Raw genomic sequence first — 25,042 nt, forward strand, 5'->3', positions numbered from 1 at the left:
GAGGAGGGTGTTATCAGCAACGTGGCATGCCAGCTCGGATTAGTGGGTGACCCACACTGACCCATCATCGCCTTTAGAATAAAACAAAATATAAATTATTAAAGAAAAAAAAGGAAAAAGGTTATGTAGGTTGACAAGTGACCAGTGGCATATATATAAGCATAAGCCCACGCCGCCGTACGTAACCACTGTGGCACTGCAACTAACAACCATAATCATCCACCAATACCCACACTCCGATCCACCAAAAATGAACCGACGAAACCACATTCCGCCACTACTCCCAACTCCACCACCTCAATTCATGATCAGAAACCAAAACACCACCATCACCACCACCGTCGCCGTCGCCGCCGCCGCCTTACACCGCCACCAAACCCACCTCCTATTCACCGAAAACCAACGTCTGACGGCGGTCAACGCGTCTCTCTCGCAGTCACTCGCCGACGCGAAACAGGAGGTCTGCTACCTTCGGGCGGTGGCCGGAAAAGTGAAGGCGGAGAGGGAGGCGGCGGTGCGTGAGGTGGAAGATCGGGCGGAGAAGATTGCGGCGGAGGTGAAGGTGGTCGGTGAGTGGAATGATGAGCTGGCGAAAACGTTGGGTGAGGTAAGGAGGTTGGTGGCGGAGAACAAGGAGCTTGAGGAGAAGCTGAAGAAGGTTAAGGATGACGTGGCGGAGGTTGAGGCGTCTGATGAGTGGAAGCAGTTGCCGGTGGTCAAACAGGAGATTGAAATGATGAAGAAAGAGATTGAAAGAGGAAGGTAATAATAATAAATATTATTATTATTATTTGTGTAAATAGTTTGAAACCCTAATCCCAATTATTTCGATTATATTTGGGGTGCAACAAGTTAATAATCGAGGCGTTTTAAGGACTGTAAATGAACTGAACCGAACCAACACGAATGTGGCAAACACGAACATATAATCAAACAATTATATTGTTCATGTCCTTTCGTTTAATAAGAAAATGGGCATGCTCGTGTTCGTTCGTTTGAATTACTGAACACAATCGAACAAGTGTAACTCTAATACCTCACAATTCATTCGAAAATACATATAAGTTACTGGATTAGGATTTGTGGTTAGATATTTTGTTTTAGTCTGATAGACCATATTCCCGTCAAGAATACAAACTCTAGTATGATCACAATGATTTAGTTTTTTCAATATAAAATTTAACCAAATGTGTGTGTGTATATATATATATATAATTTAAATGAGCCACTTTATGTTAAAGGGTTGTGTTCCTTACAGAACTCCGAAAAACTATTTATATAAATATAACTACTTATGTACTTTATAAAATTCAAGTGAACAAACAGAAATGGATGAACATAATACGTGTTCATGTTTGATTATTTATCAAAATAAACAAACATAAAAGAGTTTCCCGCCGAAGAGTTCAATGAACGCTCGGTTCGTTTACAGGCCTAGGCGTTTTGGTTTTATGTCAATATCAGTTAGTTGTTTAAATGTTAAATTATGTATTTCTGAACTCTGATTAAGAAGGTAGAACATGAACGGTCAACGGGGGATCTTGTTGATATCTAAACTTAAATACGTTATATCGCGTACTATATAACATTAAGACATATATTGCTTTATTAGTTAAGTACTTAACGTAGGTTAACGGCTGTTAATTAATATATAACCGATGTTACAGTTACTAGTTATGGGTTTGTTATCGTTAAACAGTTAGACATAACTACCATCGCGTGCATATTTAAACCCTTGATTGTATCTGTATTTACTTTCCAAGTTATTTGATAATTCGTTTAACCATTTCTGCTGTTCACAATTTACTTTATATTCAACACCGTCAAGTTATTAGGTAATTCGTTTCTCGATATCCATCAGATCTAATAAGCCGTATGGATTAGACAAATAATTATTATGTGATTGTGATTATGCTTGCAGGGCCGTAATTGAGCATGAGAGAAGAGTTTATGACTGTAGCGTCAACCAAGGTCAAGTAATGGCGAACTATAAGATCTTAATGGCTGCTGAAATTGTGAAGCACCAGGTGGAACTTAGTGATGCAGGGAAGAGAGCCAGGGCTGCAGCTGCATTAGAAGCCGCGGAAGTTCGTGACCCTAGGAAGAGAGCCAGGGCTGCAGCTTCATTAGAAGCCGCTTTGATTCCCTGTAATGTTCTACTCTACATCTATTTTATTCCTTTATTTCTAGTATTTGATTCGAGTCAATAAGCAAAAAGGTTAAGAGTTGAGTTCTTTAAACAGGTACTTCAAAATCGACATAATGCAGTATACATCGCGTACAAGGTTGAAGGTTGAGTTGTTTATCCGATATCATGATGGAAGCATAGTTTTTGGTTAGTGATTACATATTACAAAAGAATACCATAGTACACATGGTATATAACAGTTTACAAAAGAATACCGCAAACTTTTGGGTTTTGGAATCAAGTGTTATGAACTATCTTGGTAATATTAGTTTCACATATGTTTTATAAACTTTATGTGAATACATATGAACTTATCCCTTTTATTAGCGTATTTAATATACGCGCGTGTTACTGTGTTTAGTATTTTAGAAATCTTATTGCTCATGTTTCCTTAGCATAACATGCATTAATATCCCGTCTGCTAAGTTTAGACGATGTTTTGGCGTTTATATAATAAACGAGCGACTTTAAACACCTTTTCTTGCTCGTTTAATCAAAAGAACGAACAAGAACAGTTTTTAGGTTTTAGGCCCGTTAGCTTATCATTATTATTTTATGGATATGATGCAGTCTGTTCTTATAAAGTATTTAGGCTCATTAGCTTATCAAATTAGCCCGTTAGGTATTTTGTTTATAAACTTGATGTTTATTCTTCAAAAGTTTGAAGTAGTTATTAGAGGTCCAAATCATAACCGGTTACTTAACCAAAACCAGTTATTAACCAATAACCGCTATGCTTGAAACTGGTTATACATATTTGAACTAGAACGGTTACAAGGTGGTTAACCGGAACTGGTTGATTTTAATAGGTTAGTAACTGGTTACTAACGTTAACATTAGACTTTAAACATTATGACCGTTTTCTAATGGCTATATAGCCGTTAGAAATCGGTTATTGACCATTATAACCGACCTAAGTTAGTACACACCGTTTTTTTTCTGTCTGTCTTTTTTACTTTTTTGTTTATATATGTTTGTTTGTTATTTGTTTTTTTAGTTTAATAAAGTGTGTTTATTAAACATTTTAGTATTTAATTAACTTTATTTGATTTTTGTAAATAACGGTTATTGGTTAACTGATTTTTGTAAATAACCTGATTGGTTTTCATGATTATAGATTTCGAGTATAAAAACAGGTTACAAATCGTAATCTATTGTTGGCAATATCTGGCTTTGATCGTTTGATCACAAACTAGGGCAATATATGGCTTTGATTGTTTGACCACAAACTAGGTTCGATTTGTAACCAATATTATTGTAACCGATTAACCGGTATTAATTTGCACAACTAGACAAGTAGTAATTACCATTTGTAGGTGATTGCCAATTGAATAATAAGTAACACTTACAGAATAAAATTCTTGGATTCCCAGCGACCTTCAAGCGAGAGTGAGCCACGAGGTTTTTATCATTCATGCTAGGTCCATACATCAAGTTTATAACATTTTATCCCACATTGAAGCAAATGCTACACTTATGAAAACTACTAGAAAAACAGTGCATAAACATACCAGTAATCTTACAAAAACTTTCTTATGCCAACATGGTCATCCAAGAAGCTGCCATTGATGAGATGATTTCTGACAGTGTTGACTTTGACTTCACATCATCTTCTTCCTTGTAGCATACATGATCGAACGGTTTTACTGGCTCATCTGGAGCAGTAATTGGGTGGGATAAACCGAGGCAAACTTGCGGCAAGTTAGAACCTTTATAAGCTTTACATATGTAGCTTATGAAATTTGCATAATCCTACAAGTACAAACATGAATGTCATTAATCTACTTGCAAATAATGCTTACAATTTTAAAGATAATATTCAGTCTAGGACTGTGCAAAAAGCTCGTGGCTCACTCTCGCTTGAAGGTCGCTGGGAAAAAAGCGCGAAACCAGTTAGTATATATTAAATTTCTTTTGTAAAAAGATGATACAGACTTAAAGATGTATTTATTAAATTTCTATTTAAAAACCGAGCCGAGCTCTAGCTCAAATTTTAAGCTCAACGAGCCAGGCCCAAGCTTGGTGTGACTCGACTCGGCTCGGTTCGTGAACAACCTTACAAAACACTCACATCATAAAGTGGTTGACCGTCAACAACGACCCATGGCACATAAGCATGAGGAGGTTGAAGAGCCTTTGTTTCATCTGCATATTGAACCTCAAGCTGCATAATAAATGCACAATACAATCAAATCCCATGTGAAGAAGCAAGACCTTATTAACAAGAAAACGAACCTCGTGTCCAAGACCGCTACTATAACAATCAGCGACGGGTTTTGGATCCAATTTCAGGGTCTCAAAACATGATTCCCACTCAGTGTACTTTCCTTCATGATTTAATCTTTCCACACAATAGACGAAAGGAAAGTTGTCGGTCTGCATTAAACATTTGTGTTAGAAGGAGCATACTTCTAAAACCGCCATGTCTTCGAGATTTCGGATGCCTCATGCGAGTACTAAAAAATGGGCCTTATCGTGATAAAAAAAAAAGTTATTATAGCCAGGAGGGGCAATGTTGGCGCTCAATCGGTGCACTTTTATGGAGGCCTTAAAAGTTATAAGTCCACTGCCATGATAAACTCATTCTAATACCATGATTTTACTAATTGTTATGTTTATTGCTATAACTTTAATTGTCATTGAAAAAAACTAGTTTACATTATTTAGTTTGTTAAGGCCTAAGGGGCATACTTTTTCCGGCTTGGTAGGGATACGTGAATTCTCAGGGCCACCGTTGATTATAGTAATAAACAAAACAAGGCTAAACAATAAATATAGCATAGTTAACTTGGCTATTATGTGTAACGAACTAATGGGTAACGTGGGTTAGAGGTGCACAACTCGGTTCAAAACTCAAAACCGGTTTGTGTTTTACCACAAATTTGTTTGGCGACGACCGAAAGCATCATCTTTGCCACAAAAATGCTGAAAATAAATTCATCAACAAACAATTTGTTGAATCTTACCACATCAGGCCATGCATGAATTGCACAAGCTTCTACAGTATTAAGCAAACATTCCCATTCACCATGCTGCAACATTAAATTTAAAAAAGAAAAAAGAAAAATTCTTTACACAAATCAAGCAGTATTTGTTGTATAAATGAACCAGGGGCTCAAACAAAGCCGAGCCAATCACAGAGTAATTTAAATTTAATCAATAAAAAAGTTCGACACGAGCCAAGCCTTATCAAGCCAAGCTTGAGTCTCAAATGAAGCTGGATTGGTTATCGAGCCCGAGCTTGGGCCTTGTTCATTCCATTTGCCTTCGACACATTTGAATCCCTAGCTCCCGAGGCGGTTCGCTTCTTGGAGCGGGCGTAAAAGGTGGTCACAGTGACTCGCAGAGCCCGAGGAACCAGGGATTTATATTTAGTAGAATAGGCTTTGCGATTCAAAGGGGATAGCGGCGCAGCTTGTTGCTCGCTTACCTATTATCCCATTATCCAGATGTAGCTTGGTTTGTGTTATATAAAATAATATACAACCATTTAATTAAGCCTTGTATGGAAAAACCGTTTAGGCTCGTTGGGCCTTTACAAGCCCTTTACGTGTATTTTAAAACTTTAGCTCTTTTGGACAACCATGTTATGTTTCACACTACACAACCGAGCTTGATTCAAACTTTAGCTCGTTTAAGGTACCGCATTACTCGAACTTAGGGTCGTTAAGGTTTCTCAAAATTTATAAAAATAATTAAAAATGTTAATAATCAATAAGTTAATTAATAAATAATATGTGAGTGACCATCAAACTTTAGAAAAAAAAGTTCGAGCTGTTCGTTGCACCACAAAACAGTATGTTAATGATAGAATAAACCACAAACCTGACAAACAATTGTCCCATCAGAGCTAATCTTAGCATTTCCATAAGGACTAAGCTTGAGATCAACGATCAAAATTAAACCGTTATCAAATATCTTGTATAGATAGTTGATTATAAAATCTTCACTAGAAGGACACAAAGTTTCAAAGTACACTGTTAATTTCACTTTTTCTTCATTAGCGACGACGCTTTGCGACGACAATGCAAGTAAAGAGACTATTAGAAGAAGAGAATCCATTAAGGTAGCCCACGGTGAATTGTAAGTTTGGGTGTTTATTTCTAGTGGTTTTGTGAAATACGTGCTATGCAATTCACTCACTCCAACGTCAAAAATGAATAATGACAAGCGGTGAGCTTATCTTTACTAGCTAGTGTCTCTCTAAAAGGTTTATGTTACGTGTCTGTAAGTTATTCAAGATCTGCTGAACGGATGAGTTTAAATGAGCTTCAACTCGAGCTCAAGCTCATATTAAAGCTCAAACTTTACATAGGAGATTTATGTGAGTTTAAATTCTAACATAAGCTTAAACACACTTATATTTCCTTTTGTACGTCACACTACAAATGTTCACTTTCAAAATTTATTAGTCAGTTTATAAGTTTACCTTTAAACACACAACTAACATTAATAAATAATATTGATGGATTTAATTTTCAATAGCATTATTGTCATTTGATAAGCAAAAAGGGTAATCATTTAATTCACCTTAAATTTTGTGTTTATTTTTTAAATCATGACACTTGAGAGAGACAGAGGGAGTATTATATATTTAGAAACAAGTTGACAAGTTGCATTTCTTAGACTTTTACCACTAAACTTTGGCATGCATAATACATTTAACTCGCCCTGTGAAAATGTTCAGGTAGAATTACATTACTTGTTTACTCTGGTTGCTGAATTTATAAGAAATTCCTTTCATCTCTCTTTGCTCACTAGAGAAAACTGTTATTAAGATTATGGTATAATGGATAAGGCTTTCGACTAGTAAAATCTTCCTCTCAAGTTGCTGATGTTGAATCCATGCGCTCAAGATATACATATGACAACGCTGTTATTATCAGATGATCGAAAGAGGTCACACGCTAAGCAATTATTTTTAGTACGCACTTAAACTCGAATATAATGTATACAACTCGATAATAATCTCAACATAATACTATTAAGTAAACCGATAATATAAAGTGGGATTTTCAGGACAAACAGATTATATATTAGAAAAATAATATTGATCAGGATCAAAGGTTGAGACCAAACTGGACCTAGGGTTTAGAGAAAAAAGAGTATCAAAATGAACTGCAACCAGCAGTTGATGGCGACACACAAAGGCAGTAGAAAGGCCGGTACAAGTAATGGCAGCAACACAATGTTTGTTGGTAGTGCTCGCGGCTTGTCAATTTAAAACTCATTTTAAAGTATGAAGTTCTATAACAATAACAAAAATAGACACAATATACAATTTGAATAAAGCACCAAATTGACCTTTTAATTTTCAGCAAACCGAAGTGAGTTCTTAAATAAATCAACCCATTCTTGATGAATGATTAAACATCGACTATAGCTTTTGAGGCTGAAAACAAAATACTCATTTACATAACTGACTTCTGTAAAACGATTTTAGTTTGAGCAACACAATGCTTTAATAGAGGTAGTAATCGTGTCAAGTCAACCTCAAACACACTTAAAAGCATCTAGCGCGAACTCAGCCCATTTAAACAAAATTAAACTAATTTTAAACATGACAAATTCACTTGCATATTCTACAATAACATATATACAATATTTTATTAAATGAATTGAGCACAAACATTGCCGTGTTTGCCAACCCAGAAACCTAATTATTTTCTTAACAAAATGATAAATGAATTCTTGATAAACAGAAGACTTTATGTTTGTTAAACCCAGGTTCTACTTAATCATACATGATATACACGATGCAAGTCTGTTTACATTTCTAGGTTTAAGTGGTCAGCGTGAGGTCAAAAAGAAACGATTAGGCATGTTAGTCGTGCCATTCAACAATCGTCATTGCTCCAATTTCTCCCAGCTTCACCACAAAACTAACAAAAAAACAACATAAAAATCTATGTACTTAAATATTAGAGAAAAGTATGGATCAACCTACAGTTAGCTCCCAAATCTAGTTAACCAATGTTTAAGAGAATGATCCGATTTGACTCGTATAATTTAAGGATTGCAACACGACCCCATTAATTGATAAACACGTCACATATTGTCATGCTCAGGACAACCCTGTTTGACCTTTCTCGACTACCTTTTGATGCTACTTAACCCGCTCATCTAATCTTGTACCAATCCTTAATACCTAGAATCTAATCAAGATACTAAAAGTAGGCACGTACGAATGAAGTTAACAAATGTCAGCCACAAAGGCCCAAAAAACAATTTTACAACAACCGATTCAGGAAACTGGTCTTTTGACAGATATAAGGTCTAAGGTTTATATCTACTACTTGTATTTGGTTATTCAAAGCAACAACACTCACCTGAAAATCTCAACCAACCTACCTTAAAGAAGCATTTGGAGTACATATATCATCCACTTGGTCTCTATAAAAACATGACACAATTCAGATCAACAATAATAATCTCAACTCAACATGCTCCAAAAGATAAGATAAAGAAAGGAGAAAAGGTGGAATTAACCTACCTCTTAATCTCCTCCTTGTAATGAAATGGACTACAATAAAGCCTTCTCGTTTCGTTCACAGTTTTACTCTAAATAATTGTGCTTGCTTAGTATGGACGAGAGCGGTTTCCTCCATGATGATTCCTATCTGGCCCACCATCTCTGTTGTTGTCTCTACGCCTATCACCACCACCACCACCATAGCCGCCGCCACCTCTTCCACCGCCGCCGCCACTGTTCCCACAAACAAGCAATATTAATAGTCATTTCAACCCTTTTTCTTGTACCCCCAATTTGCATTTTAAATGCATAAAAACTCCTTAAATCCGACACGCTAATTATTCGTACAATGTTTAAAAAAAAGGTATGATAAAAGATGCTCCGGAACAAACCAATAAATTTCAACCAGTGCTAAAATATCTTTTCCAAATCATGCCAGCTTTGCCCAACCCACCCATTTTGTCACAGCTAAATTTCTATGAATGAAATAATGATTAGCAAATAACAATTAGATATTCATAATATCACAGACTATTGAACATAACAAAATAATAACGAAAACACAATTGTTTGTGCCAATCAAATATAACGAGAACATGTCCTCAAAAAGGGAGTTTGGAATTAGCATATAGAACAGAACACTAGAAACATTCATGTTAAGGGTAGATGAAAAATGTTAATTTTTACAATTCATCAGCGTGTAATCAAGACTGCGCTTACGGACAGTATAATAATACACTACAACAGCAAACACGTATCCTTTAAGCAATTCTGATCAAACTTAGCAAAAGAACACATGAAATACAGTAAGAAGAAAAGATGGAAAAAAAAATTCTAGAACATTTCAATTCAACTGATTGAAACTTATTTAACCAAAACAGAAAACTGAACATAATAAAATAACTTAAACATTGACCCTTTAAATAGAAAAGACAAGAAACCCTAAAACCAATCAAATAGAAAACCAAATAAAGACATATATCTAAATCAATAAATCCTAACATAAGACTCACTAATTACCAAAACTGACCCATACTTATAAAGACTAAATAACACTTAAATTTCTAACCCAAATCAGACTTGAACCCTTGCACACCAAAATTAATCAAGTCTTAAAACTATCAACTTGCAAGAAACAGAAGCCTTATAAACCTGATAGCTTGCTGAAGCTTATAAACCGTTATTTTCTTATGATTTATCCTATGCATATCATGAATATGCATGACATATACAATTACAAATGATGCAGGATTTATGTCTCAAGAAGAATGCCATCAAAAAGCAATGAATAAACACACGAAATTAAACAAAGCAATGTTCGCCTCTTCTCCAATTTCAAAATAAAAACATCATAACCACAACTCACAAACTTTGACCTGCAATAATTGACCCTACTTTCAGAATGAAAGCCCAAACATACTATGACTAAAAACCCTCATTAATTAAACAACTAGATAAACCTATCTACCAATATCAATAAGCATAACCCATTTAAATTCAAACACCAATCTAACAACTCAATAGTTGGAAAAAAAACAGCTTTATCTTCAGCATCTTGGTTTTACCCGTAACTGGTTAGGATTAATGCTTCAAGGTCCAGGTCATATACATGAAGAATATCTTAAATACAGAATTAATGCTTAAATGTCCAGGTCATATACATGAAGATTATCATAAAGTATTATCTTTGATTGAATATAAAACAGTAATGGAAGCATGGAAAGAAGAACTCTAATCAAAAGCTATTACCTATACACTGAATTTTCCCCATTCCCAATATCATGAGTACATTAATAATATATTTGGTGAAAATGTGAAATAATATGTATAATTGTATAAAAAGGTAAATAACAACATACCCTTGACCATATGCAGAAGGGGGCCTTGGAGCAGATTTCTCAGCCATTCCAACACTAATTTTGTGACCTCTCAAATCATAACCTGATAAGCAATAAAACAATTAAATTTAACCAAATAATACAATAACATAAAATTAAAAGAAAAGTGAGAAAAAAAGCCGCACCGTTGTAAAATCCGCCAGCCGAGTGTGCAGCAGAAGGATCCTCATAAACCAAAGCAGCATCTCCTTTGTTCTTCCCTTGTTCATCAGTGTAAATCTTAATGTTATAAGGCCACTGATCCTTATAACCTCGCTTCTGCTTAATTCTCCCAACCTATAAACAAGATGTGCATGCAACTGTTACACCGTAAAACCGATCCGTAACCGAAAAAATCAAAATAACTGAACCCAAATATAAATCAACAATTTGGTTTTTATGAACTTGTAAAAACCAAAGCTTCAGTTCGGTTTTGGTTTTGCACGTAACAAAAACCAAAATAACTAAACCCAAACAAAAACTGACAGTTTGGTTTTATGTTTTCGTAAACACAAAAACTGGTTTGGTTTGGTTTGGTTTCGGTTTGAGTCTAACTATAACTAGAAAGACCGAACCAAAATAATGAAACCCTAACAAAAGTCAATGGTTTGGTTTTGTTTTTTGTTCTCATAAAACCAAACTTTCTGTTCGTTTTCGGTTTTGCGTGTAATTAAAACATGAAATAACTAAACCAAACCTAATTTATATAACTTCCTCTTTTTATATCAAATGAAGAAGTAACTTATAACAATTTAAGAAACAATGTACCACAAATAGTTTAGCCCAAATGTATAATAAGCAATTAATCATTAACTAACAAAAAAATAGACCCAAATTCATTATTATTGACCAATTTATTTCGGCCCAAAATTTTCAAGCTCAAATGGTAAAATATCATCATCATCATCATCATCGTACTCAGTATATCCCACCAATAGCAAAGCTATGGTAGGGTCTGAGGAGGGTAAGATGTAGGCAGCCTTACCTCTACCCCATAGGGATAGAGAGGCTGCTTCCGGTGAGACCCCCGGCTCGATAGTAGTTTTGCATTCAAATGGTAAAATATAAAAAACCAAAACCAAACCAAACCAAACCAAACCAAACCAAAAACTAAAAAAGAAAAAGGGGACGATTTTCGAGAACTAAAACAAAATATATCGGTTTTTATTAGGTGTGAGTCCAAAACCAACCTACACACACCTAACTGTCATTAATAAAACTGAAAAACAGAGAATATTGCTAAATAATGTAATAGATATAAAAGTGATGTTTACTTGTCCAATGCCTCCAAAAAGCTCTCTCAATTCATCAATAGTAACATCCGGAGGCAGATTTGAAATGTAGATACGTGCATTATCACACGATTCATCACAATTCTCATCACACTGCTTGACCTTTGCAGGTGCTTCATCAGTAGGACCACCACCACCACCATAACTGCCTTGATTCTGTTGACCACCACCATAACTGCCTTGGTTCTGTTGACCACCACCATATCCACCAGTTGACCCACCACGATCGCCAGCATAACCACCAGCACCTCCTCCATAGGAAGGTGGATATGAAGTCGGTCCACCATTGTAGCTTGCAGGAGGGGGAACAGCATCAGTTCCATAACCAGTATTACCCACATATGAGCTCGGTGGTTGAGGGTAACTACTATCAGGTCCGCCATATCCAGCTGCAGCACCCTGACCATAACCGCCGCTGCTCTCTCTACCCTGGTTGCCGCCATAAGAACCGCCACCACTTCCTCTGCTTCCTCCGCCACTTCCACCATCATAGTTACCCCTAGATCCTCTATCACCACCAAATCCCCCTCCATCACCACCACCACCTCCTCCTCCACTGCCGCCCCTATTGTAACTACCGCCATCACTGCGTCCACCACCACCTCTACGGTCACCACCAGCACCACCAGTGCCAGCAGGAGAAGGAGTGCCACACTTGTTGCATTCAGTTCTCCAAGAGAAATTCGAGTTGCCACAGCTGCAAATACAAGATAAAGACAAAACTTTAAAATTATAATAATTGATAAAGTAAGTTCTTTCTGAACATTGAGACTTGTAATAAACATAAAAGTATAGAACTTGAAATAAAACAAGTAATCTTCTATATCATATATGATAAAAGTAACTAAATTGGTAAAAAAAAAAAAGAAGAAAGAATTCAGCAACAATATATGAATAAAGCATACACTTTTTTGTTGACATTGAAACACATTATCACATCATTACAAAAGAATCATTCATTAGCATGTCTTGTTGAATTTACCTATTATAGAACATTAAAACATGCCAAAAAAAAATATAGGATCACCATATTGAAAGATACTAAGAACATGTTTGGGATTGACTTTGAAAACAAAGTGTTGGCTTTTACAAAAAGCCATTTTAAAAATCCAGGATTTGTGGCTTTTAAAAACAGCTTTTTAACCTTAGCAAAAAAGAAATGAAAAGGTCTTTTGTAATTGTCAAAACACTCTTTTAACTTATCGTTTTCAAACTCAATCCCAAGCATGCCCTCGAAATGGCAAATAAAAAGATAATCTAAGTGTATTTGCCAGTATAACAAGAACTAGTAGAATAACAATACTTCCTCCGTAAAAACAGTCTATTTCTAAAATAACACACTTATACAAGACTCAAAATAGCTTTCAAGTTTAACAAATAAACCTAATGAATTGTCAATTAAATGAATCAAGTACAAATTTTAATAAACAAATTAGTAGATACAATTGTGCAAAAAAAGCTCAAAGGATAATCAAATTACCCCGGATTAGGACACGGCCAGTCTCCTTCTCTACCACCTCTCCCACCACCACCACCTCCTCCGCCTCTACCGCCTCCACGTCCTCGGTCACCTCCACCATATCCACCTCCACCTGAAATTAACCACAACAAAAACACAAAATTCAATTAAACGTTTCAAAAACACAATCACAATCGAAACTCGAACCAATTTATCGACCTCGATTCTGCGAATTACCGTATCCTCCACCACCGCCGCCACTTCCTTCTCTACCACCACCTCGACTCCCATACCCTCCGCCACCACCACCGCCTCGGCCGCCACCGCCACCGCCGTATCCACCACCTCCGCCACGGTTTCCGCCGTAAGATCCACCTCCACCACCAGCGTAACCGCCGCCGCCGCCGCCGCCGCCAATGGCTCCGTAACCTCCGCCACCGCTGCCTCCGTATCCGCCGTAACCTCCACCGCCCGCCGGTGGAGCAGATCCGTCTCCGTCGTGACCGTAACCTGACATCTGGTTGTTAGGGTTTGGTGTTTAGAGATAGAATAGAATAGAAATAGAGTGAAATGAAAGTGGAAAGAGTCAGGGAAATTTTAGCATATTTATAGTGGCCGACGACACCTTATAACTTTTTAACTTTCCAGTACACAAGTAACACATCAAGGTTTTATGGGAAATTTCTAAACATAGGGGTGTTCATGGTTTTGATTGAAACCGTGAAACTTTTCAAACCGTTCGGTTTGGTTTCATAGTTAGTTTTTTTTATTATCGGTTGATCAGTTTTGAAAAATTCAAACCGTATCGAACGGTTTGATATACGGTTTACAACGAAAACCAACCGTGTATAATCAAATCGGACTGTAATGTTTAAATATTTATATTTTATATGTATATATATGTTCAATTTATTATATATAATAAATTAGCCTGTTGGTGCCGCAAGTGACCTCATTGGTCCACTTGGCGGCACCCAATCGGCTACTTTTTGTTTTATTTTAAAATTTGATTTTTAAACATTTATTCGTGTTGAAAAGCCCCGTAACTCCTTGGACTATCAATGCTCGGGTTTTACCAACGACCGTGTTTTACTAATTTTTTTTGTTTTAGTTCCGGTAGCGTATCAAACGTAACCGAATCCGTCTAAATTTGTGTCGACTCAATGTCCATGACCGACAACGCTCAGGTTTATCAACGTCAAAGTTTAACGAAAGCCAATTGAATGTCAAATTTGTTTTTGTTTTATTTGTCTTTGTTTTGTTATAGTTCATGTATCGTAATGAACGTGACGGAAACCGGCCGAATTCGCGAAAACCGATAATCGAAAACCGACCGATAATCGATTTTGTTTTTTCTTTAGTTCTGGTACCATAATGAACGTGACGGAAGTCGACAAAATTTGTATAAGCTCACCGTCTCAACACCCGGGAACAACATTAGTCGGGTTTTACAAATGCTTGAGTTTTACGGACCAAGAACACCCTATTGGTGCATCTTAATTTTTATAACTTTTTTGTTTTAATTCTAGTACATAAGCACAAGTAACTAAAACCGACCGAATTCACGTCGACTTACCGCCTCAACACTTAGGACCGACAACACGTTGGTGTTACCACAGTCCAAGTTTTACTAACCTGCTGCGCCGGGCAAAACACTAGTTACTATGCATAATTAATTTAAGTATATACGGTATGTATTACAAAATTGAACAACAATGGTTAAGAAAAAGATGGGCAGAACCCAAAAATCCATACAGGTTTTTTACTTGGTAATTTGTGGCTTAAACTCATGTTTTGCTTATTTTTTACTGATGTGTTTATGCTTGTTAAATTATACAAATGTATGACAACTTTAATAAAAATATATCATGCATTAATTTGGACATCTTGTATAAAAATCCAACAAGCCCAAACTATGAAACCAAACTATTACTTAAGGTTTGGTTTAGGAGTTCCACGATTCGGTTTTGGTTTACAAAAATCAAAAACCGTTACCAACGGTTGGTTCACGGTTAGACCAAAAACCACGAAAACCGGACCATGAACACCCATATCCCAAAATATGTATTTTAAAATAACCAATTTTAAGTTTTAGATACATTTCCGTTTTATATATTAATAATTTTGGAATCTTTTGTGCATTATAGGTTGTAAATCTTATATCATCTTTTGTACACCACTATCATTCTTTCTTTTGTTTTTAAATATATAAACGCGGAAGTAAATTCTATGACAAATATTCAGTCAGTGTGGTGAAAAGGATGGTGGATGTGAAACCATAGGTCTTGGGTTTGATTTTTAGAGTGGCTGGTTATTGTGCTTTATTTCTTAAATAAATATGAACTAGTTTACTACCCGGCGTGTTTCGTCGAGGCAATTCGAATCTATTTATGTACTTGTCACGTTGCAGTAGTGCACTAATATGGATTCAATAGTTGGCATGGGTTATATATATATAAGTTGAGGTAAACCAAAGGGGTGACATCGGTTGGTAAACTCGGGCATTGAGGCGGTAAGTCTACGCAAATTTTCCGTCACGTTTGTTATGCACCTGTATAAGAAAAACAAATTAGCCTTCAGTCGGTTTCCGTTACATTTGTTACGCGGTAGCTGAACATAAAAAAAATAAAAATAAAAACAAAACTTGTGGACCAATACGGTGCCGTCAAGTGGTCTAATAGGGGCCTTGGCGGCACCAAAGTTCTTAATTGTTATAGTATAATAATGTTCAAATAACTTTGTTTGTACATATATATACTCGTAAGTAAATTTTTAAACAAAGAATTCAACTGGTGTACGTTGTATAATCATTGTTGGATGTGAAGTTATAGGTCTCTTCAACGCTTAAATTGGTCGGTTTTATGCTTTATTGTTAAAGTAGTAGAGACGAGTTAACTGGTAACAAAATGGTCATATTGACTATCTAAGCTTGCAAACTACTTGGTCCAATTAATCTTTTGTAAAACTAATCGGGACGATGCATTTTTGAGCCAACTACTTGTGTCGGTTAGTATGTAAATTACTCGTCCTTCCAAACATTTAAGATCTACTTGTTGCGATGAAAGCATTAGTGCAGTAGTCGTGGACGTTATTACCAAGGCATGTGTCTTCTTTGCTCATGGCGACTAAGCAAGTATGAAACGTGCTCATTTCGGTTAGTTTATGGCCACGTGACGTATTTTTAGTGGTTCTATAAACTACTCATTTCGTCACACAAACTATTGGCCATGGCTAATTTTTAATGCCTATTTTTGGAATTTAACGAGAAATGTATCTAAAACTTGAAATTGGTTTTTTTAAAATACCTATTTTGAGATTTTTTCCAGGTTTTATTTATAAAAATAAAATTGTTTTAAAAAAAATAATAATTACATGTATGTTTCCAGTTTACCTATATTGCATGTTTGCGTCCTAATTTTATAAAATGATAAGCAAGGCTGTCTTCGAGAATTATATACCTCGGCTGAGCTGATATAAAAAGCTCGTAGACTCTAACGAGTAACGAAATATTATAAGCAAAAAAAATTTAGGCCTTATATAAATGGGTTTTTTGTTTGGTTTAAACAATTAAATTTTTAAATGAGCTTACTTGGTTATGATTTAGGTTGTGTAAAAAAACTTTGTGTGTAAAAATAAACTAAAAATGTCTCAAGTGAGACTAGAACTTGCAACCTTTTGGGAGTAGAAATCATACATTTACCACTAGACCAACTTAATTGTCGTATAATTAGAGTAAAACATTAAATATACATATTTCTTTTTCATAAAAATATACATGTATATAAAACTTTGTGCCCTCGAAAATTAAGTGCCTCTGCCAGTCACTCACATCACCCTATGCCCGAGCCGCCGCTGATGATAAGTATGATCTCAATAATGTTACTCGCAACAAACAAACTGTTTGGATGATATTTGTTAGTTGTCATTTTAGAAAACGAGTAGCAAACATGTAACATGAGTAAACCTTAGAGACCCGCTATGGTAGTATGATGAACTTAGGCAACCGTGGAATCCTTGATTGTGACCCCCATTCAAAGGATCTCGTCATTGGCCACCGATATTGCGTTGATATTGAGTGCAAAAATCGGTGTAGGGTTGTTGTTGGTCGGATTTTCTAGCCGCCTATTTTAGGGTGTGATGGTAGTAGCGGTTGGGAAGTAGCATGAAGGGAGCTAGCCACAATGGTATCATTAGTGTCTTGATGTGTTTTTCTTGTTTCTTATGGTATTAACCTAGACTGAGCCTCATAGAATTTCAGAAGAGGGCACACTTGTTGAATCGTCCTGCCTACACCTTTGTAAGATTCGTTGACTCTGACAATTAGTTGGAGAACCAACCATAAGTTGGTAACTGGAGTTCTAATGTGTTTCCAGTTAGCAGTGATGTTAGAAAAAAAATATTCGAACTTAGTGGTTATAAACTTGTGTTCCATGTAGACAACCCTAAAACTTGGATTACATTGAAAAATGACTCGCAAACTATACCCTTTATTGGCAACATTGTTGTTAACTACCACAGGGCTCAAGGGATAGTATCATGTGTGTATTTAGTTGGTAAGCAGTAAGCACTTAGAGTCAACGCCACCCTATTGAGTGAACAAACCTATTTACTGTGAAATAATGAACTTTAAATACTTTTGTGTTAGTCAACGTTTCACCAGCATATAACTAGCACATAACTGGCTGTTTCTTAAAGTATTTTCAGGTAATTATGCATAGAGGTACAAGAATAGCATACTCTTGGAGTTTGAAGTTCATAGATGACGTTACAAAACAACGATGTGTAAATTAATATTTTAATCATTTTCTTTGTTGTTGCGTAACATGAATTCTAATATATTTACAAAGCCGGTATCAACTATTGGTGGCATATCTATGCTCCGAAGCCAGGTGTGACAATTTTACTGGTTTGTCTTCATATGTTTTGCAATTCTACATTGTAAGTTTGTAACCAATTATGTATGCATTGAGATCATTGAAGAAAACTCAACTCGGACACTAAACAGGCTGCTCTATCATTTTAGGTATAAAAAACAAACAACATAAGTTCTAGAAAAATATATATTTTCATGTTGTTTCTGTAACACACACTTGCTGTTTAATGTTCAAACATTTTTCATTGTTTTAGAAAAAAAAAACTCATGTCATTTAGATAAATAACTTTCTAGCACACTTGGTGTTTTAAAAAAAATATATATATTTTCACATAACACAAGAGGTACTGCTTGATATCTATATCTTTGTGCCAACAAGATTGGCACAATTGTAATCAACACAATCAACCACCTTCTTCATCAACCCATACTTCCTAGAAATAGGAAAGCCAAAGCATGTCAGCTGGTAATAGACTAAAAGAAATTTACAAATTTAAGGAACACTAACCAAAACATACCTACCCAACTACTGCCAAAATATCAAGGTTGAAAGCATTGGGCCCGCTCGAGAGCAAAGTCACAATAAATGAACTCAACAACAAGACTACCACAGACAACAAGATAGCAAACTGTAATTAAAAGTTAACTTTACTGTCATGTTGCGAATTGTCTATGCCGATTTATTTTAAACATTGTATACTTATTTCAATATGACGACAATCCAACTTCACGTGCATAGCCGTATCAAAGATATCTATGCTCATTGTACACGATACAATGTGCATTGCTCAAAGTGTCCTAGACCCCTAAACCAATAATACAATAACACTGTTTACTTCGTCAGTGAACCGAAATTTAAGTATCAACATATATAGGCAAATATTACTTATATATATATTTAGCCAACAGTAACAATTTTCCTATGACTCCACAAGGTGTTGCGCAAACATGTCCATTATGGATGAAAAAGAGACAACTAATTAATGTCGTGTTACAAGGACTAGGGTGAAAAATGAACGAAAAGATAAAAGACGTCCGCCATAAAATATGCATGGCATGGGATTATGCAACAACTTATCATACATTGTAGGTTCGGCATGCATGGGATTAAAAAAACTAGTTATAAATTGTTTATAAAATTTTTCTTAGTAACAAATCTATATTAGGAGATGCCTCAATTTTTATGGGAAAAAAAAAATAAGATAGCTACCTAACATCATACAAAAAAAATTGTTCAAAACTTGATTGCATTTTTCCTTTCACAAGGATTTATGTATATAAGTTATTTATATCATAATATAAGATCTAAAATGTTAGGTTGATTTTGTATTGATTTGTCCAAACAAGAGCCGCAAGCTCCTTAGTCCATGGAGGCCTGTTATACACTTGTATGTATTATTATTATTATTATTATTATTATTATAATGCATGTTGATCAATGCACTCTACAGCGAAAGATAGAAGAACAACAGAATTACCCCTTATACTACTAATATTTTGATTTTGTGTCCTATTTTGTCTTTGAAAGAAACACAAGAGATGTTTATAAACAATTATAATCTATCGAACAATTTACTGTTTGAAAAAAAAAACCAGGTTTAACATTTCGATCCACTAATCGATTCTGTAAATACTAAATCAAAAAAATGAAGTTTCACTATGTGTGTGCAGTATTCATGAATGAGCTTATCATTTTAGAAATACAAATTGCATTCTAATAATCCATACTATAACTCATTGACCGATAATAATTCATACAGACAATGTTTAATGTTATCAATAACACTGCAAACTTCCACTTTTATTGCCAATGACAATCCCACTTTAGCGAAAAAACTAATTTGTCTAATCCAGACACTTCCAATGTCGTTTCAAAATAATCTACAACATTTTGATTAACATTAAAACCGGTCAATTGTTCATCAAGTACATACATAATTAGTTTTCCATTAGAGTGCGATTGTCATTGTCAACAAAAGTTAAAGTTAGAAATATCATTTCTCAGTTTCTCACACTACCAGTATAAACTAATATCGACTAATAAGTTACAATATAAACTTTTAAACTCCACTTTGTCTTTTCAAAACATAATACAACCCAAAGATTAAAAAAAACTAAATAAAAAACAATTTTCAAATCGAACCACACTAAACAGTTAGACATGTGCGATTGACTAGTCTGGTTTAATTGACTAAACCGGATAGTAAACACCCGTAAAATTATAACTCAAAACAAATATAGCAAATACATAACTACAAAAAAGAGTACCAAAGTTGTAAATCCTCCAAACTACCCAAAATATCATCATACATTAATACCCACTCTATAACTACCACTCAAACAAAGCATTGACATTGAAGCTCCACAAAACTTGAACCAACCATGGAAGCTCGTATCTTCCTTATCTGCATAATCTGCTTATTAACACTCAACACGTGTTCATCATCAACTGATTCTGTTGAGATCGTTCCTGTGCAAGATTTGCAGAACGTTCAAGTAACTGAAGCCGAGAAGGTTCAAGTTACAGTCTACTACGAATCACTCTGTCCGTACTGCGAGAATTTTATTGTTAATTATCTGATCGACGTGTTTACCGAAGGTATTGATGCGATAGCCGATGTGAAACTGTATCCGTACGGTAACGCTAAGGTCAACTCCAACGGCAACATCACCTGCCAGGTTATTATTATTATTATTATTATTATTATTATTATTAGAATTGTGTAATTAGGATGTAATTTTAGGTTTTAAGCAGGGCTGTTTACGAGCCGAGCCAGGGCAAGCTTGGACTCTCGATTCGATTTTGAAACCGAGCTGAAAATTTGAACTCGGATCAGTTATAAAACAGAAATTTTATAAATAAACTTTAACCGAATACAAAATAAGCTCTTAATGAATTCAACCAAATACAAAGTACATAACGAGTTCAACCGAATACAAAATAAGTTTAACATAATACTTAACAAGTTCAAATCAAATTTAACAAATACATAATTACATAACATATGTATTAGATATTATTAATAGATAAAAAAGTTTTACATATACATAATAATATATATAGGTTATATGTAGAATACTAATATAGTAATATATAGAAAATAAAATAAAAGTAAAATAATTTGATCCAAACCGAGCGAGCCAGCCATGGCTCGTTTACAAATCGAGTCGGCTCGACTCAGTTACGATCCTAGTCGATCCGAGTGAGCTTTTTCCGAGCGAGCTTCGAGCTTTTTGGACAGCGCTGGTTTTAAGTAGGAATATAATAAGATCTGACTTGTTGCTTGTTCTTTGTGGATAATTGCAGCATGGTGAAAATGAATGTTTGCTTAATACCGTGGAAGCCTGCGCGATTAATACTTGGCCTGATGTGGTAAGATTTGACCTCTTTTGTGTCTGTAATATTTCGAATTTTAGGATGAACATGATTTTGGTGATGATTGAATGACTGGATTTGTTATAGTTTGGATTGGAAATCCAAACATACTTGAATATATTGATTTTTGTTGTAGTAAGCTTAGCTTGTTTTGATCTAATCGTGATTGTTAGGATCAGTGTTGTAGAACTCGCTAGTCGCTAGCCGGGCGGTGGGTACCGAGTACTGATTATTGATTAATCGGATTGAAATTTCTATATGTAATATTTTCAAATACATATATATTTTGAAAAATTACATATAATTGTTCACATAAATACTTCTAAAACATAACAAATTAATGAGAAAAGCAAGGTCTAATTGCCTTTCAAAAAATAATTTAAAATTAAAATTAAGAAATTGGTCCGATTTGGGCCGACTTTTGACCGATTTGACGATTACCAACTAATGCTACCATTAGCAAAAAATCAATCAGTAACCCACCGATTAGCGACTAGTCGCCGAGTAATTCCAATTTTTACTACACTGATTAGGATTGTAAATCGGGACTAGATATCTTTATCGAGATAATTAATATCTGCTTCTATGTTAAATCAGTGAGTACATCTGTGCAGTTCAATTTCTGACTGACTTTTCTTGCTTGTAGTTGAACTTTATTTGCAGTGTACTAATAATTAATCCAAGTGTATGTAAATGACAATTTGACACTGTGATGATCTATATGTTTTAACTTGTATAAGTGTTACACAATATGTTTAAATCATTTCAAGTGACTATTTGACATTCATGAATCTTATTTTCCTCAAACATGTAATCTGTATGCAGCATGATCACTTCCCTTTCATCTTCTGTGTGGAAAGATACCTCTACTATGACAAGTTTGATAAGTGGGAATCATGCTTTGAAGAACTAAGTTTGGACCCAACACCCGTGAAGGAGTGTTACACTAGCGGGTTAGGAAACAAGGTGAACACTTCTCACATGTTTAATTAATTATTTGAGCAAAGTTAAAATCCACATATTAATTTGAATTCACATCATGCAGCTTGAACTACAATACGCAGACGTGACAAATTCTCTTCAGCCACCAAAGAAATATGTCCCGTGGGTTGTTGTCAATGGAAAACCGCTTTATGATGTTAGTTTCTTCAACTCTACTCTTAAACCATCAATACTTTAATTTATAGCCGTAATATATTACTCATGAACGGGTCAATTTGGAAAGTGTTTTATATCCTAACCGTTGAAACATTAATGTATTTGCTAAGAGCCTAAGACCACCCAAATAGGGCTTGCAAGCGAACTGAATGAACAAGAATGGAACATGAACTGTTCACTGAATGTTTGGTTCGTTTACATGCCCGCACCCAACTATTAAAATTACTTTACAATTCATCCAAATACGTATCCAGTTTTGTGTCGTTCAAAGAAAAAAATCTATCCAGTTTCGGTAATACCAAATTTAACAAAAATCATATGAACGATAAAGCCTCATTCAATCCTTTTGGCGTTTGATAATTTTTTAATTCACATATTACAAAAAGTAACCACGAGTATCTTTGTTTGTTTGAAAAACTTTGGTCGTATTCAGTATTCATCACCTAGCTTGTTTTTGACTGGATTTGATCTACACAAAACCACATATATATTTTGGTATCACGTAAACTAGTTTCAATATTTACGTCATTTTTATGAAAAAAGTTGAATAGTTGGGTGGCCTACTTGTCAACATTCCTGAATAGACGATGTTGTTTTGAATCATAATTGTTACGTTAATTATTTATAAAGAAAACTTACACAAAAGTGTTCGATGGTCAACCCGCATCATACTAGAGCTACTCATTTCATCATAAACTCATTTTGATATATTGTTTCAGGACTACATTTACATTATAACCAACATATGTGGAATGTACACGGGGCCAACTTTGCCTAAAGCTTGTTTGAGGTGTCTCGCATCAGCTAAAAACCCGATTGTTGCCCCTCATGAAAGGGTCATCCCTCTTCATCCAGTTACTTATCCAGATGACTCATCAAGTCCTTTGTTGTCAAAGTTAAGATCAAATCTTATGTCCTTAATGTTTAACAGAAACAGGGCAGCATAAAAGAAGGTAACACAATCCACTGCAAGCAAATGAAAAAAAACTTAAAAACCCCAATGTAAATTTGTGTAATAGTTTTTATAAAGTGCTATCTGCACGTTAAAAAATGATGTCTGGACGTTGTTTCTCTTATCAGAGTAACAAAGTTCAAACGATGTTTCTTGACGGGCGAATTATGTGATTGAAGTTTAAACAGGGGTGGGTATGTTGCTATTTGAATATTGAATGTTGTACTTTATGTAGATGACAAAAGCATATTATGGTGTATATTGCTTTACTTAATTAGTTACAACTATTGGGCATGTATTGAAAAGCTAAATAATCAGCATAATCTTTTATTATGTTTGTAAAGCCTCTTGTATCTTCAGAATATTCTATTACGGTTGGTTTGTAGAATATTGGATCTTTATGGATAACATATGGGTTCCACAAAAAGGTGGTGGATCTTTATGATTTTGTGATAATGTGGTTTTCTTAATTCACTCCTTGTGGTTTTCTTAATTCAGATCCTTTTTAAGTGACATATTGGTTAACGTTGCCTACAATATGATGACGTGTTTGTGGAAATCGCGAAATGAAGCTTGTGCTTGTGGAAACCGCCGAACGAGCCTGTGTTTGACCGAAAGTCGGTTTCTACTTTTAAGAAAGACCATATATAAGAACAGCCGAGCAGGTTGTGGGAATATAAGAACAACCTAGCATTACATAACATTTTTCCATCATAAGATCAAATCTCATACAATAATGCTTATATTGTTATATTTAGTAGATAAACAAATTTGACAATAAAGATAGCATCCTCTAATTATGCTAACTAAACCAAGTATATTCAATACAATATACACCACGAGGTGCAGGTGCTGGTTATTAATTTACTCATTTTTTTGCATACTCAACATGACAAATTTTATATTCACAGTTTCCAAAAAACCACTCACATGGTCAGATAGACGATTCCACACTTTTCGTACCTCACCAAACTCATCCCCCACACAAATGTCAATGGCTGTAATGAACAGAACCGGACGATGTCTTTGTTCATGTTTGCCTGTTAAATTTTTATCAAGCAAACGAAAGATTCACTAACAAGAACGAAATTATTTGTTCGCGTGTTTATATTAAGGAAATAAACTTGATCGCGAGCGGTTGAAGAGCACAAGTATACAAATACAAATGAACATAAACAATGTTTTATTTGATTTTTCTAACCGAAAATGATAAGTTTCAATGAGTCGGTATGACCACCAAGTTTGTGCTGGTGTTTTCTAGCACTCATATTCATATGTTATTACATAAACATTTATCATATAACACTCATATACATTTTTATAGTATACAATTTTGATTAAATCTATACAACAAGATTAGAAAAATTATTAAAATATATTAAAAAAGAAACTTTT

At 35.0% G+C, this 25,042-nt stretch overlaps 4 protein-coding genes across 7 annotated transcripts; 2 read left to right on the forward strand and 2 right to left on the reverse strand.

Moving 5' to 3' along the window:
• Window positions 1-250: 250 nt before the first annotated feature.
• Window positions 251-2,210, forward strand: LOC143587915 (uncharacterized). The gene is made up of 2 exons (XM_077069071.1): window positions 251-762; window positions 1,922-2,210. Exons 1-2 carry the CDS (start codon window positions 251-253, stop codon window positions 2,208-2,210), a joined length of 801 nt encoding a protein of 266 aa, XP_076925186.1.
• A 1,382-nt stretch (window positions 2,211-3,592) lies between these two features.
• Window positions 3,593-6,298, reverse strand: LOC143587908 (gamma-interferon-responsive lysosomal thiol protein-like). The gene is made up of 5 exons (XM_077069068.1): window positions 6,014-6,298; window positions 5,155-5,220; window positions 4,424-4,564; window positions 4,260-4,352; window positions 3,593-3,940 (listed from the first exon to the last, which is right to left on the reverse strand). The coding sequence occupies exons 1-5, from the start codon at window positions 6,248-6,250 to the stop codon at window positions 3,722-3,724; spliced, it is 756 nt and encodes a 251-aa protein (XP_076925183.1). The 5' UTR covers window positions 6,251-6,298; the 3' UTR covers window positions 3,593-3,721.
• Window positions 6,299-7,805: 1,507 nt separating this feature from the next.
• LOC143587904 (transcription initiation factor TFIID subunit 15b-like) lies at window positions 7,806-13,903 on the reverse strand. Of its 4 annotated transcripts, XR_013144996.1 has the most exons (8): window positions 13,508-13,903; window positions 13,310-13,421; window positions 11,812-12,526; window positions 10,684-10,834; window positions 10,520-10,601; window positions 8,682-8,894; window positions 8,518-8,581; window positions 7,806-8,070 (listed from the first exon to the last, which is right to left on the reverse strand). XR_013144996.1 is itself a non-coding variant. In XM_077069065.1 (6 exons), the coding sequence occupies exons 1-6, from the start codon at window positions 13,803-13,805 to the stop codon at window positions 8,768-8,770; spliced, it is 1,485 nt and encodes a 494-aa protein (XP_076925180.1). In that variant the 5' UTR covers window positions 13,806-13,903; the 3' UTR covers window positions 8,402-8,767. The 4 variants fall into 4 exon arrangements, 1 of the variants encoding a protein (XP_076925180.1); XR_013144995.1 differs by having other exon boundaries at window positions 8,518-8,894; XR_013144994.1 differs by lacking the exon at window positions 7,806-8,070 and having other exon boundaries at window positions 8,402-8,581.
• Window positions 13,904-20,478: 6,575 nt separating this feature from the next.
• Window positions 20,479-23,980, forward strand: LOC143587905 (gamma-interferon-responsive lysosomal thiol protein-like). The gene is made up of 5 exons (XM_077069066.1): window positions 20,479-20,840; window positions 21,469-21,534; window positions 22,363-22,503; window positions 22,583-22,675; window positions 23,415-23,980. Exons 1-5 carry the CDS (start codon window positions 20,544-20,546, stop codon window positions 23,640-23,642), a joined length of 825 nt encoding a protein of 274 aa, XP_076925181.1. The 5' UTR covers window positions 20,479-20,543; the 3' UTR covers window positions 23,643-23,980.
• Window positions 23,981-25,042: the final 1,062 nt, after the last annotated feature.

This window comes from Bidens hawaiensis, unplaced genomic scaffold (assembly GCF_021521415.1).
Source record: "Bidens hawaiensis isolate Kalapana, Puna unplaced genomic scaffold, B.hawaiensis_p1.1 tig00035917_1, whole genome shotgun sequence".
Taxonomy (NCBI): domain Eukaryota; kingdom Viridiplantae; phylum Streptophyta; class Magnoliopsida; order Asterales; family Asteraceae; genus Bidens; species Bidens hawaiensis.